Source organism: Somniosus microcephalus, chromosome 27 (genome assembly GCF_052327205.1).
Source record: "Somniosus microcephalus isolate GS21.2 chromosome 27, FLI_Smic_1.0, whole genome shotgun sequence".
NCBI classification, from domain to species: domain Eukaryota; kingdom Metazoa; phylum Chordata; class Chondrichthyes; order Squaliformes; family Somniosidae; genus Somniosus; species Somniosus microcephalus.
Window position 1 is genome coordinate 22,869,639 of NC_141013.1, and position 16,226 is coordinate 22,885,864.

General features: G+C 44.4%; 1 protein-coding gene across 1 annotated transcript in view; it reads right to left on the reverse strand.

Annotated features, from left to right (window-relative positions):
• Positions 1 to 6,540: 6,540 nt before the first annotated feature.
• LOC147100064 (regulator of G protein signaling 7-binding protein-like) overlaps positions 6,541 to 16,226 on the reverse strand; it is a 29,025-nt gene continuing 19,339 nt past the window's right edge. Inside the window, exon 6 of the mRNA XM_085968982.1 lies at positions 6,541 to 7,122. Within this exon, the coding sequence (XP_085825108.1) occupies positions 7,037 to 7,122 (86 nt within the window). The 3' untranslated portion in view covers positions 6,541 to 7,036. The remainder of the gene's footprint in view (positions 7,123 to 16,226) is intronic.

Genomic DNA, 16,226 nt, shown 5'->3' on the forward strand with positions numbered 1-16,226 from the left:
TTTCTTGCATTGTGTAATTCATTATTAGTTTTATTTGTGCTCTCAGCATTGAAAGAGGGGTTCAGATGTCTAAGATTAACTCTGAACTACTTTGGTTCCACAACTTTTACTTGGCTGTACAAATAAGGACATAAGAAATAGGAGCAGGAGTTGGCCATTTGGCCCTTCGAGCCTGCTCCGCCATTCAATGAGATCATGGCTGATCTTCTACCGCATCTCCACTTTCCTGAACTATCCCCATATCCCTTGATTCCCTTAATATTCAAAAATCTATCGAGCTCTGTCTTGAATATACTCGACGACTGAGCCTCCACAGCCGTCTGGGCTAGAGAATTTCAAAGATTCACCAAGCTCTGAATGAAGACATTTCTCCTCATCTCAGTCCTAAATGGCCGACCCCTTATTCTGAGACTGTGACCCCTAGCTCTAGACTCCCCAGCCAGGGGAAACATCCTCCCTGCATCTACCCGGTCAAGTCCTGTAAGAATTTTGTATGTTTCAATGAGATCACACCTCACTCTTCTAAACTCTAGAGAATATAGGCCAAGTCTACTCGATCAGTCCTCATAGGACAATAAATCTTTTATATAACTTAGTAGGTAAACAAATTTGGAGTAATGCTGAAGCATTGTACTGTAATACTGAAGAATCATGGTAAGTAAGTACAGTTATACCATTCTTGGAGTATAAGAGTAAAGAAGTCTTACTGCAGTTATATAGGGCCTTGGTGAGACCACACCTGAAGCACTGTGTACAGTCTTAGTCTCCTTACCTAAGGAAGGATACACTTGCCTTAGAGGGAGTGCAACAAAGGTTCACCAAACTGATTCTTGGGATGGAGAATTGTCCTATGAGGAGAGATTGAGGAGACCGCCTATATTCCCTAGAATTTAGAAGAATGGAAACATAAATTTCTTACAGGGCTTGACCCAGTAGATGCTGGGAGAATGTTTCCCCTGGCTGGGGAGTCTAGAACTAGAGGTCAGTCTCAGAATAAGGGGTCGGCCATTTAGGACTGAGATGAGACATTTCTTCACTCAAAGGGTTGTGAATCTTTGGACTTCTCTACCCTAGAGAGCTGTGGATGATCAGTCATGTGAGTATATTATAGACCAAGAAGGATAGTTTTTTGGATATTAAGGGAATCAAGTGATCTGGGGAGCGGGCAGGAAGGTGGAGTTGAGGTAGAAGCTCCGCATGATCTTGCTGAATGGCGGAGTATGCTCGAATGGCCTACTCCTATTTCTTCTGTTCTAAACTATTATCTAGTACATTGTTATACATTGCCATCCCTTTTTATGTTGGAAATAATGCACCAGTATTGTATCTTGACTTACTACTTTATTTTTGATAATTAACTGAATCAGCCACTATTATAATCACTAGTAAAAATGATAACATGGGTATTTTATCAGAACCCTTTGTTACGCACATGTATGTTTAGATCCAGAACCACAACTGTGATCACATTTACCAAATTTAATTAGAACATATGTGAAAGAACAGTTCCTGCAAACTAGTTAAAAAACAAAAATTAAAGTTTTTTTCATGCAGATAATTTTAACTTTTTTTTCATTTTGTCTCAGTCTCCCTGTTCTATGATAACTTTGGCTTCAACCAAGAAGCCAAAGGACTTTGCAGAAACTATTGTTGATAGCATTCAACAATATAAAGGGAATGGTTGCAAGATGAGATAGTTGTCCCTGATGCATGTGGTGGTTTTCATTTTTTGTTTTACATCCTGATGTGCTCCAATATAAACATGGTGTGGAGATGCCGGAGTTGGACTGGGGTGGACAAATGTAAGAAGTCACACAACACCAGGTTATAGTCCAACAGCTTTATTTGAAATCACAAGCTTTCGGAGCGCTGCTCCTTCAGGTGAAGAAGGAGCAGCGCTCCGAGAGCTTGTGATTTCAAATAAAGCTGTTGGACTATAACCTGGTGTTGTGACTTCTTACCAATATAAACAGACATTCTTGGCTTTTTGTCAATTTTCTCTCCCGATTCCTTGCTGGGGTATGGTTCCTCAGCACTAATCCCCCTCAATTATTTTGCATAAGTAGCCATTCATGTGTGAGTCTTGATGGTGAGTATCGGGTTATATGACAGCAGGGAACATCAACGGTAAACCCAAACTAATCCTTACATGATGGCAAAATACTGCAGATGCTGGAAACCGAAATAACAACAGAAAACACTGGAAGAACACAGCAGGCCAGGGCAGCATCCGTGGTGAGAGAAACCAGAGTTAATGTTTCAGGTCGAAGACCTTTCGTCAGAACTGGGGGGGGGGGGGGGAAAAAGTTTTTTTCCAGTTCTGACAAAAGGTCATTGACCTGAAACGTTAACTCTGTTTCTCTCTCCACGGATGCTGCCCTGGCCTGCTGAGCTTTTCCAGCGTTTTCTGTTAATCCTTACATGAAGTTGACGTGTGCAACATTTTACATAAAAACATAATCCTATCGATTGCATGCAAATTACTCTTGATTTGTGCATTTAGGATGGAGACCTCGCCCAAGTCTTTTAAGTATTCACCTCGTTAGGTGGGCTAGCTGTTGAATTACTATATTTCCCTATCCTACCTTACCTTCATTCTCACCCCACTCTCTATCTTCTCTGCCGCTCCCTCCCCCACCCCCTCCAAAAAAAAAACAACTGACCAAGTGTGGAGAGCCAATTTGACAATATAAGGGAAAATGACAAATATAACCATTTTAATAAAATAATGTACCACTATTATGAAGTTAATGGCTTCTATGTGACTATTTCCATAAGCCACTACACACCCATGGAATTCTATTGCATGCTCAAGAAGAATTAACATTCTTGGACTGCCTATACTTAAGTAATGCGGGAGCAATAGCCTAAACGGAAATGTAAATTCTCCGTTTTTCCACTACATCTCTCATCTATTTTGCATACTCAGGTTAGATTATGATTCAGAAGTGAGTTACTGATGCACAAAATACAAATAGTCTAGATGCCTCCTTTTTATGCTTACTAAATAAAAATGATGCGCTGTGGATATTTAATTCAGCAATTTGATGAAACACAGTACGAAACAAGCACAACTCTGCAAATAGGCATCAAAGAATCTAAGCAATTATCTAGATGCCATAAAAGAAAGACTGACAAATTTTCTAAATTGCATTGAAGAAAGGAGCTGTTAATATAAATACAACTGTTAAGGCAAGGAACAATGTAAATTAACTAAATGACAAACAATTTCCTCAACGCCTTAATCCAAAAAACTACAGTTGACATGGCCAAATTGAGTCTCAGACGAAGATCAGCCATGATCTCATTGAATGGCGGAGCAGGCTCGAAGGGCCGAATGGCCTACTCCTGTTCCTATCTCTATGTTTCTATGAACCTGAGCATCATAAATCAGCAGGCCGTTGTAGTTCTGTTTCAGCGGCTCTGTAGTTCAACAGCTTACCTCTAGTTTTGAAGAAGGGTCAAACCCGAAACGTCAACTCAAATTTCTCTCCACGGATGTTGCCTGACTTGCTGAGTTTTTCCAGCATTTTCTGTTGTTATTTCGGATTTCCAACATCTGCAGTATTTTGCTATCGTACCTCTAGTTTTTGTCGCTTCCAAGTACACTACCTGCAAAAATGGTGAAATGTTGAGTTTTAGCATTTATTTCCAGTTTTCTCAAATCTGTAAGCAACTCTGTTCAACTTTCTGATGTCTCTCACATATTAATCTCTGCTGAGAAGATTTACAATGACAAGATTATACATAAATCAGATGGTGCGTCCCATAAAATGAGATATATTGCCCCTTGTATCTTGGTTTCACCAGTTGTACGTGCAGAGCTTCAGTATCTAATCGTGAGTTGGGTTGTGTGACTCATTGTTACTCAGAAGGATTGCCTAATATCTGTTAAGTGAAAGATATCTTTCTTCCGTGGGTGGATATACTAAAAAAAACTTTCATGTTAAAAAGATATAACACCAAGGGGAAGAGACTTGTTCTAAGATGTCTGGTACAGGAACAAGGATGTCTTGCTGCAGTTGTACAGGGCCTTGGTGAGACCACACCTTGAGTATTGTGTGCAGTTTTGGTCGCCTTATCTGAGGAAGGATGTTCTTGCCATGGAGCGCAGCGAAGATTCACCAGACTGATACCTGGGATGGCAGGAATGACGTATGAGGCGAGATTTGGTTGGTTGGGCTTATACTCGCTGGAGTTTAGAAGAATGAGGGGATCTCATTGAAACTTATAAAATTCTAACAGGATTAGACAGACTAGATGCAGGAAGGATGTTCCTGATGGCGGGGGAGTCCAGAACCAGGGGCCACAGTCTAAAGGGGTAAGCCATTTAGGACTGAGATGAGGAATTTCTTCACCCAGAGAGCGGTGAACCTGTGGAATTCTCTACCACAGAAGGCAGTTGAGGCCAATTCATTAAATATATTCAAGAAGGAGTTAGATGTATTTCTTCAGGCTAAAGGGATCAAGGGATATGGGGAGAAGGCAGGGACAGGGTACTGAATTTGGATGATCAGCCATGATCTCATTGAATGGCGGAGTGGGCTCGAGGGGCCGAATGGCCTCCTCCTGCTCCTATCTTCTATGTTTCTATGATTGCTTTACAACCATAAGTTGGTATTCCAAGTCTTGCTTTATTTACACAAGTTGTTATCTGAACCTCAAACAAAGCCCCAGCAATGTTTATGCAACCTTCCACTGTTGGCATCAGGAAGAAAACACATTTTGTCTGATTCCTAACACTATTGTGGAATCTTAATCTTGTTTTGATAAATGTTTCAATCTATAATTTTATTGACCTGTATTAATGCTTTGTGCAGTAGAGGTATTTTCACACTCCTGGCCTTTAGCTATATTGAGTCATAAGGGCTTGTGGTGCTCAGTAGTGGCTATTTCAACACTTAAATTAGGCCATGTTGAAATTATACCAAAATTCTTTCCGCCATCGTAGTCCACAAAATTTTAAACCGATTTTGCTGCATAGGTGCATTTTATCGGATACACCCAATAGCATGAGATTTTTTTTAGAAAATTTATTCATGGGCTATGGGCATCGCTACCAAGGCCAGCATTTATTGCCCATCTCTAATTGCCCTCAAGAAGGTGGTGGTGAGTCGCTGCCTTGAACCGCTTCATGAAGTCCATGTGGTGAAGGTGCTCCCACAGTGCTGTTCGGGAGGGATTTCCAGGATATTGACCGTGACGACGAAGGATCGGCGATATATTTCCAAGTCAGGACGGTGTGTGACTTGGAGGGGAACTTGGAGGTGGTTAGTGTTCCCATGCATCTGCTGTCCTTGTCCTTCTAGGTGATGGAGGTTGCGGGTTTGGGAGGTGCTGCAGTGCATCCTGTAGATGGTACAAACTGCAGCCACGATACGCCGGTGGTGGAGGGAGTGCCAATCAAGCGGGCTGCTTTGTCTTGGATGCTGTCGTTCTTGTGTTGTTGGAGCTGCACTCATCCAGGCAAGTGGAGAGTATTCCATCACACTTTTTGCTTGTGCCTTGTAGGTGGTGGAAAGGCTTTGGGCAGTCAGAAGGTGAGTCGCTCATTGCCGAATACCCAACCTCTGACTTGCTCTTGTAGCCACAATATTTATGTGACTGATCCAGTTAAGTTTCTGGTCAATGGTGACCCCCCAGGATGTTGTTGGTGGGGGATGAATTTGACCTAATGTAGCCACATCATTAATGTATTTCTAAATGGGTATTTATATTTTTGTTACAAGGTGTTGAAGGGAAAGTTCAAACCGTGGGTTAGCTTGTTCTTTCATTTTTGGGACACGGCTTTGAATCCAGCTCAGTCTGATTTTATATAAAGAGACTTTCTTTCAGTGAGTTTGGACACTCAATCTACCTTCTAATGGAAACAGGCCCTCAGCCCAAAGTTTTCCACTCTTTGGCCCAAATGTGATTTGCCACTTAGACTAGACTTGAGGATAGCTTGTGTGTGAAATCAAAAAATTGCATTTTTGCAGTAGAGGTATTCTTTTCAGTTTGGCCTTGTTGGTGTCGTGTTTTAAATAGTGTTGTGCACCAATGATTAAGGCACCTCTTAATATTAAACCAGGATTGTCCACGCCCATCTTTGTCACTGTGGTAATGTAGTCAAAGGTATGTGGTGAATAAATGAGAATGTTATCTTTGCTATTTTCTCACTCTTGAAATTTATCTCACCCTCTTTACCTCTTATTTCTGTGTGATTTGGAGTCTTTGGACATGGTTTAATTTTAACTTTTTATTTTGCTTTGCTGTGCGCTCATTACACTGATTTACAAATTGTCTCCATCGAAGAGAGTTGGAAACGGGTCTGGGGCTTTTAAGCAATACGAGATTGGGAGAAAGTCATGTGAGCCCTGGCTTCAGTGCATATAACATTTCTGAATGAGTGCTCTATAACTAGTCGAGGAGTAAAGTACTTGCTCTGTTCTTCACATGCTTTCTTAAAACTTACAATCTTTTAGATGATGTTGCAATCTTTTTAGATGTTGTTAAAATGTACACTGTCCATTCACCCCCAAAAAAACTCACTTGAAGGAATTATTGACACGTGCAATTTATTTTTTCATACTTGTTTTTGTAGCTTCTTCGCCCAGAATAAACTTTATTTAACCACACCCCACCAACCATATGGCTCTGTTGTATTGCAGCTTTGTTATTCAGGTTTAGTCCTCACTCAGTAAGAAAATGAACGCTTTTACATTTCATATCTCAACACAGGGGAGAGAGTCTTTTGTAAAAACAGCAAGCCACAGAAGGAGCTAGCACATCACTAAATAGCAATATTATAGCATTTTAACAATCAGAAATAAATGCATGAGTGGTGTTACAATATAATCCATTTCTATACTGTTGGTAACCTTTCTACACTACTCTACCTATCAAAGTTGCTAAAGCAGTTTCTTAGATATTGCACTTGGTTCATTTAAAGTTACATAATGAAATATATTCAACAAATTTAAACATCGGCTGGATGATTCCAATTCTCTTCTACTTTGACTTTGTTAGTAAGAATTGATGGGCACAACAAATGGTTTCATTTCTTTATACAACATAGCCCACACTTTCTCCTCTTCTGAATTTTTGGACGTGTGGGAGATGGGGTCAACAAGCAGGTTTCATCTGTGTGGAAAAAAAAATACACAATCAGGAATAAATCTTGGTTTTACTAAGAGTTTAAAAATGATTAAGCACCAGTAGCAAGTGTTTTCAGTGAGTGATTTAAGAGGCTTTCAGATAATCCAGCCAGGTGTATAGCTGAGTGGAACTGTGCACGTGTGTGTTTCAAAAACATGTCAGCCTACATGAAACCCTTCCGAGATATTAGTTCATCATCTACACTTGGATAATATAAGGAATCTGGAATACTTCATTTCAGTATTGGACACAATTACTGCTATGGAGAAATCCATTTGATGCTTCAATGCATTGTGCCATTAGGTGATAGGATCTCCAGAATTGATTTTAGGCCACTTTTGTACATTTCCTCATGGTTGTATTGTACCAGGCAGCATTGCAGCGTCATGGGACCATATCACCTGCCTGATGTAGGCTGCTAAAGGCAAAGGGATGTACAGAAAGTGAACTGATGCAGTGCCTAATTGCCAAGAACCTGTTGTTTATTAATTTAAATTCTTTCCATGCCATTTTATTTCCTGTGGTGACTGCAGTATTGCTCCATATTATTAAAAAGAGTAAGTTATTTTGTTACCTTTGTTCCATTATTTGGGGCAAATCGTGACACTAATGAGTAATATTTAGCAGTATTGCTTACATGTTCACACAGGATAAAATAGGTATTGTGCTGTGTTTTTCCCCCTCCCCTCCCCACCAACCACACCCCATTGGGAATATTCATATGGCTGGAATTAAGAATCTGCAGCCCTCAAATGGACTGTCTCACTTAACAGGTACAAAGGAATCTGTCAAGATAGTCATCAGAAATGTACCCACCCATTTGAGGACAGTAATTAGCTTAGGGCTAACATGCATAATGTATAAATCTCAGAGAAATTGGCATTCCAAGCACTTTTCAGATTGATAGCTTAAGGCATATTCCAACAAGCAAGAGTCCAACCACCACCCCTTGACATTCAATGGCATTACCATCACCAAATCCCTCACCATCAACATCCTGGGGGTCACTATTGACCAGAAACTTAAGACCAACCATGTAAATACTGTGCCAACAAGAGCAGGTCAGAAGCTAGGTAGTCTATGGCGAGTGTCTCACCTCCTGACTCCCCAAAGCCTTTCCACCATCTACAAGGCACACGTAAGGAGTGTGATGGAATACTCTCCACTTGCCTGGATGAGTGCTGCTCCAACAACACTCAAGAAGCTCGACACCATCCAGGACAAAGCAGCCTGCTTGATTGGTACCCCATCCACTACCTTAAACATTCACTTCCCTCCACCACCGGCGTACCGTGGCTGCAGTGTGTACCATCTACAAGATGCACTGCAGCAACTCGCCAAGGCTTCTTCGGCAGCGCTTCCCAAACCCGCGGCCTCTTCCACCTAGAAGGACAAGGGCAGCAGGCGCATGGGAACACCACCACCTCCAAGTTCTCCTCCAAGTCACACACCATCCTAACTTAGAAGTATATCGTCGATCCTTCATCATCGCTGGGTCAGAATCCTGGAACTCCCTACCTAACAGTACTGTGGGAGTACCTTCACCACACGGACTGTAGCAGTTCAAGAAGGTGGCTCACCACGACCTTCTCAAGGGCAATTAGGGATGGGCAATAAATGCTGGCCTTGCCAGCGACGCCCACATCCCATAAACAAATAAAAAAAATTAAGAAACAGGTATTTATGGAACTACAAAGCTCAGCCTATACAACACTGCCACCTAGAGGTGCTGTATTCTACCATGCGGAGGCTGAACGCCAACTCTTTGACACCTCCTCCTACCTCCCCCTGGACCATAACCCCACTACTAAGCATCAAGCCATTGTTTCCAAGACTGTCACTGACCTCATCACCGCGGGAGATCTTCCTTCCATGGCTGTCAACCTCATAGTCCCCCAACCCCACACAGCCCGCTTCTACCTCCTTCCCAAGATCCACAAACAGGGCTGCCATTGTTTCAGCCTGTTCTTGTCCCACGGAACTTATCTCTTCCTATCTCAACTCTATTTTTTCTCCCCCTTGTCCAGTCTTTTCCCACCTACTTTCGCGACTCTTCCGATGCCCTCCGCCACTTTAACAGTTTCCAGTTTCCTGGCCCCAACCTCCTCCTTTTCACCATGGACGTACAATCCCTCTACACCTCCATCCCCCTCCAGGATGGCCTGAGGGCGCTCCGCTTCTACCTTGAACAGAGGCCCAACCAGTCCCCATCCACCACCACCCTCCTCCGCCTGGCTGAACTTGTTCTCACATTGAACAACTTCTCCTTTGACTCCACTCACTTCCTCCAAATTAAAGGTGTTGCTATGGGGATCCGCACGGGCCCTAGCTATGCCTGCCTTTTTGTGGGATATGCGGAACATTCTTTGTTCCAGCCCCACTCAGGTCTCCTCCCTCACCTCTTTTTCCGGTACATTGATGACTGTATTGGTGCCATTTTCTGCTCTTGCCCAGAACTAGAAAATTTCATACACTTTGCTTCCAATTTTCACCCTTCCCTCACCTTCACATGGTCCATCTCTGATCCTTCCCTTCCTTGACTTCTCTGTCTCATTTCTGGGGATAGGCTATCGACAAACATCCACTATAAGCCCACAGACACCCACAGCTACCTGGACTACACTTCCTCCCACCCCGCTCCCTGTAAGGACTCTATTCCATTCTCCCAGTTTGTCCGTCTCCGCCGCATCTATTCTAGCAATGCCACCTTCCATATTAATGCCTCCGATATGTCTTCCTTTTTCCTCAACCAAGGATTCCCCTCTACCGTGGTTGACATGGCCCTCGACTGTGTCCGTTCCATTTCCCGTACTTCTACTCTCACCCCTTCCCCTCCCTCCCAGAACCATGATATGGTTGCCCTTGTCCTCACCTTTCACCTAACCAACCTCCACATTCAACGGATCATCCTCCGCCATCTCCAGCATGATCCCACCACCAAACATATCTTCCCCTTCCCTTTTAGCATTCCAAAGGGACCGTTCCCTCTGCGACACCCTGGTCCACTCCTTTATCACCTCCAACACGCCTTCCCCTTCCCATGGTACCTTCCCGTGCAAGCGCAGGAGATGCAACACCTGCCCTTTCAACTCCTTCCTTCCCACTGTCCAGGGCCCCAAACACTCCTTCAAGGTGAAACAGCGATTTACTTGTACTTCTTGCAATTCAGTATACTGTATTAGCTGCTCTCAATGCAGTCTCCTCTACATTGGGGAGACCAAACGCAGATTGGGTGACCGCTTTGCGGAACACCTCCGTTCAGTCCGTAAGGATGACCCTGAGCGTCCGGTCGCCTGTCACTTTAATTCTCCGCTCCACTCCCACTCTGACCTCTCCGTCCTCGGCCTCTTGCACTGTTCCAATGAAGCTCAACGTAAGCTCGAGGAACAGCACCTCATCTTTCGATTAGGCACTGTACAACCTTCTGGACTCAACATCGAGTTCAACAATTTCAGACCATAACCTCAGCCCCCGTGTTTTATTTTCTCTCTCACATGGCAGCTAATGGTGATTCTGCTAGTGTCATTTACACCTCATCTAGAGTCATCTTTAGTTTCTTAACTTGTCCCATTACCATCTCTTTTTGCCTTGCACCATCATCCCTTATGTCTTTCAATCTCTCCTGCCTTCCATCCTATCACAGACTATTCCTTTGTTCTTTCCTCCCCTCCCCCCTTTCCCTGCCCCATACTTGCTTAAATATCTGTTAGACGCGCCAATGCTGCAATCAACCATCTTAAACATTCACTTTAGTACTCTCCACCTGGCCGCATGGTTTGGTTGTACTGCAGCTTTCTGAGCAACATTCGTGCCACACAAGTGCCAGACAATGACTATCTCCAACAAGCGAGAGTCAAACCACTGCCCCTTGACATTCAACAACATTACCATCGCCAAATCCCCCACTATCAACATCCTGGGGGTCACCATTGACCAGAAACTTAACTGGACCAGCCACATAAATACTGTGGCAACATGAGCAGGTCAGAGGCTGGGTATTCTGCGGCGAGTGTCTCACCACCTGACTCCCCAAAGCCTTTCCACAAGGCACAATTAAGGAGTGTGATGGAATACTCTCCACTTGCCTGGATGAGTGTAGCTCTAACAACACTCAAGAGGCTCGACACCATCCAGGACAAAGAAGCCTGCTTGATTGGCACCCCATCCACCACCTTAAACATTCACTCCCTCCACCACTGGCGTACCGTGGCTGCAGTGTGTACCATCTACAAGATGCATTGCAGCAACTTGCCAAGGCTTCTTCGGCAGCACCTCCCAAACCCGCGAAATCTTCCATCTAGAAGGACAAGGGCAGCAGGTGCATGGGAACACCACCACCTCCAAGTTCCCCTCCAAGTCACACACCATCCTGACTTGGAAGTATATCGGCCGATCCTTCATCATCGCTGGGTCACAATCCTGGAACTCCCTCCCTAACAGCACTGTGGGAGTACCTTCACCACACGGACTGCAGCGGTTCAGGAAGGCGGCTCACCACCACCTTCTCAAGGGCAACTAGGGATCGGCAATAAATGCTGGCCTTGCCAGCGACGCCCACATCCCATCAATGAATTTTTTTTTTAATTTAAAAAGTAAGACAACCATGTCTTTGATTATCAGTGTAATCTCGTGATTGGACAGCACAGCCAAATGCCAGCTTGCAAATTTTCAGCATTGCAGCTTTTTGGTGTAGGTTTTGTGTTCATAGAATCATGCAGCACAGAAAGAGGCCATTCGGCCTATTGAGTCTGTGCCGGCTCTTTGAAAGAGCTCCCCAATTAGTCCCATTCCCCTGTTCTTTGCCCATAGCTGTGCAAATTTCTCCTTTTCAAGTACATATCCAATTCCCTTTTGAAAGTTACTACTGAATTTGCTTCCACCACCTGTTCAGGGAGTGCATTCCAGGTCATCATAACTTGCTCTATCAAATCTCCCCTTAATCTCTATCTCTATGACTCTATTAATCTTCTCTGCTCTAAGGAGAACAATCCCACCTTCTCCAGTCTCTCCATATAACTCAATTCCTTCATCCCTAGTATTATTCTGGTAAGTCTCCTCTGCTACCCTGCTGTAGTTCTTGAATTTATATCATTGAAAAATATCTACCTACAAAACCCTGCAGCCTTTTTTTAAAAGGAATAGTGATACAAAAAAAGAGAGAAATCACCTTTAAATTACAAGTATTGTGTGATGTAATGAGCTAATGGTTACACGTAACTACGCCTGTACTGTACACTTGATCTTATATATTTAACAGGAATAGATTGTAGAGGACAGTGTAGGAAGTAGAAACATAGAAAAATAGGAGCAGGAGTCGGCAATTCGGCCCTTTGAGCCTGCTCCGCCATTCAATATGATCATAGCTGATCCTCTATCACAATACCGTATGCTATATGAAATGAGTTTGGACAGTCTTCGTACAGTGCGTAATGAGCATGGGCTGACAACACAAATCTCCAGTTCAACAGTAAATGGCAAAGTCACTCAGATAGACCTGTTGTTGTCGGAAATGGAAAAAAATGAGAGCACTGGTGCAGTAGAGGGTGCTCTTCTGAGGTAGGGGATATAACCATCTAAAGAGACTTACTGCCCAACAGTCCAAAGATGCAATTCAAGGACATAGGAACAAAACCTATAAACTGGATCGTGGGGAGGGGGTGGGTGGTGATGTAAACAAGTAACTTCCCAGAACACCCACAACAAAGCAACAACCTGAATTTACACAACAGCTTCAATGCTAAGAAACATCCCGAGTTGTTTCACAAATAAGTTTAAGAAAAACAGACTCCGAGCCAGGAAGGGAGTGATTAAGAGGCGTGAATGAAAGGCTGGTTGAAGAGATGGGTTTTGAGGGTATCATTAAAGGTGGAGAGAGAAGGAGAGGCAGAGAGATTTAAGGAGAGAGCTCCAAAGAATAGGCTTGAGATGGTTCAACATAGAAGAAACATAGAAAAATAGGAGCAGGAGTCGGCCATTCGGCCCTTTGAGCCTGCTCCGCCATTCAATATGATCATGGCTGATCCTCTATCTCAATACAGTACTGTATTCCCGCTCTCTCCCCATATCTCTTGATGCCTTTTGTGTCTAGAAATCTATCTATCTCCTTCTTAAATATATTCATTGACTTGGCCTCCACAGCCTTCTGTGGTAGAGAATTCCACAGGTTCACCACCCTCTGAGTGAAGAGATTTCTCCTCATCTCAGTCCTAAATGTTCTACCCCTTATCCTGAGACTGTGACCCCTCGTTCTAGACCCCCCCAGCCAGGGAAAACATCCTCCCTGCATCCAGTCTGTCTAGCCTTGTCAGAATTTTATACATTTCAATGAGATCCCCTCTCATTCTTCTAAACTCCAGTGATTACAGGTCTAGTCGACCCAATCTCTCCTCATACGACAGTCCTGCCATCCCAGGAATCAGTCTGGTGAACCTTCGCTGCACTCCCTCTATGGCAAGTATATCCTTTCTTAGGTAAGGAGACCAAAACTGCACACACTACTCCAGGTGTGGTCTCACCAAGGCCCTGTACAACTGTAGTAAAACATCCTTGCTCCTGTACTCAAATCCTCTTGCAATGAAGGCCAACATACCATTTGTAGATATCATAATTCCGCTCCATGTACTCAATATAGAAAAATAATATATTCTACCTAACTAATGATGGTAATTAGCACTTCACTGTTTATGTTAAAAGTTTACCTGTGAAATATGGTGATTATTTAAAAACACTTCGAGAAACAAAACAAAAAAATCAAAAGAAAATTAAGTTCTAAACGTCAGAATGATGATTTTTATACAGTTGTTACTTTGTCCAGCATACTTTCCCTCCTCGCTTTATCACTCAGAAATTCTGTAGTTTGAGTCTTTAGGTGCTCAAATATTGTATTGTTGAGTTCTGACATATGTCGTCTGTTTGGATTCAAAAATACAACTGTTCTGCAAAGTATACACGTAAGTGATAGCCATTTAATAGAACTGGTATGTTGCTTTCTATCCCACTTATCATTCAAATCTCTTAACATTAGTCATTTTAAGCAGATATAACTGTGCAGATCATTTCACATCAATGGAAACAGTGTAAAATTTGCATTTTAATTGAACTTGCATTTAATTTAAGTGGGGAGATAGTTTTGTGCTCATCAAGGCGAGATGTATTGCTGCTGAGAAATGGAACACTTCTACAACTTTTGCACCCAGAGTCAGATGGGAAAGTGAAAACAGAGAGACAGGCAAAAGTGGAGGAGAAATATAAGCGAGGTGAAAAAGTGGGGGAAAGCGACACAAGTGAGAGACACAAGTAGAGGAGGAGAGAGAGAGAAACGAGGAGAAGGAAAGGAAGGGAAAAAAGGAGAGGAAGGAAAACCAAAGTAGTAAGTCATTGAATCAGAAAATTTTGTTTAAATTTATTGTAAAGTTTTAGGGGGAAAAATTGAGTCGTGCCCCTTTTGGGGCGCCCTGAAAAAATTAGCGCCCCCGTGGCCGAGATTCATCAGTAGCGCCCCAAGAGGGAAGCGGGGTGCTACTGGAAGCGCCCCGCCTCCCTCTTGGGGCGCTGCGAGTGAATATCGCAGCGCTACGTGCCGCAGCGTGTTCCTCCCCTTCTTAAAGGGGAGGGGCCTTGCGCATCGTGACCCGGGGCCCAGCTGGGCCACCAGGGATCAGGGTGCCGGCAAAAGAGCCCGGCACTCAAGAGAAGTGCCGGGCTCACGGAACACAGCCGGCACTCCACGGGGGGCTTCAGAGGAGGACGGGGACGGCAGAGGGGGCAGCAACAAAAATGGCCGCCCGGCACCTTCCCTGTAATTAGCGCCGCCTCGGCCGCAGGTAGGCCCCCCTGACCCCGTTGGACATAGCGTCCGGCGGTAAGTCAGGGGGCGCTACCAAAGATCGCGGGCGGGCGCGCTGCGCATGGCGATGATGTCATCGCCGGCAGCGCAGCGCCGCGGGGTGCTAACGGTTACCACCCCCGCTAACCTCCCGCAGAATTTCGCGGGAGGCGTTGGCGGCGCCGCATCCAGGCGCTAGTTGCTTTGCGCCCCCCGTTAGCGCCCGCTAACAGGAGGTGCAAAGCAATCAAATTTTCAGGCCTTAAGCTTTACTGTGCAGAAGAACCCCTGCAAATATTGACATACTTCTGAGTATCTGTGAATCAGAATTCCTGATTTGCATTCAGGTAAAATGTTGATGCGCTCCTGGGGATATATTCTCCTACATTTCTCTTTTCTCTCTCTCTCTCCTCATTCACGTTTATTGTTCCTCCTCCATTTCTGTTTCTCCCACTCTTAGGCCACGATTTTGCCTACCGAGGCGGGCAAAGTGCGGCGACTCCGCTCCCGATTCCATCCCGCTCTGCGAGAAGAATTTTACGTCAATAGGGCTTGTTAAGCCCGCCCTACTCCGCTCCCGATTCCATCCCGCTCTGCGAGAAGAATTTTACGTCAATAGGGCTTGTTAAGCCCGCCCTGCGAGGTTCCCGGCCAATTCAAAGGAAGCGGGTCTGATGACGTCATTTGATGACGGGTCATCAGCTGGTTTCCTTAAAATGGCCATGTCCAAATTGACCTTGACAGTTGTGCTGTCAGTGTTCTACAGCATTGAGGTGCTGCAAACACCGACAAGCACTGCACAAAGGTGCACGGCTGCACCCAGGCTCTCCCCTGACTCCCTCCATATGCTTATGGAGGGAGTCACAGCTCGCAGGGAGGTTCTCTTCCCTTCCAATGGGTGGAAGAGACCTCCCCAGGACACCAAAGCAGCCTGGTTGCACATTGTACAGGAGGACACAAACAGGGATGTCACAAGGAGGACCAGGCTGCAGTGGCGCAAACCTTTCAATGATCTCAGTAGATCACAAAATGTTACTGCAAATCCACATTCAACCTCATCCTGCTGTGCCACTCATCACATCCCCATCACACTGCCTTCCCTACCCTATTCCTGCACATCCTTACTCACACCAACTTACCTTGCACCTCCACCCATCCCTCTCTATCTACATTATCACTTCCCCATCTCACTAGCCACCCCTCACACTCACCCTCATCCTAGTCCAATCATATCAACTAACAACACACAAGGGTAGGCACTTGT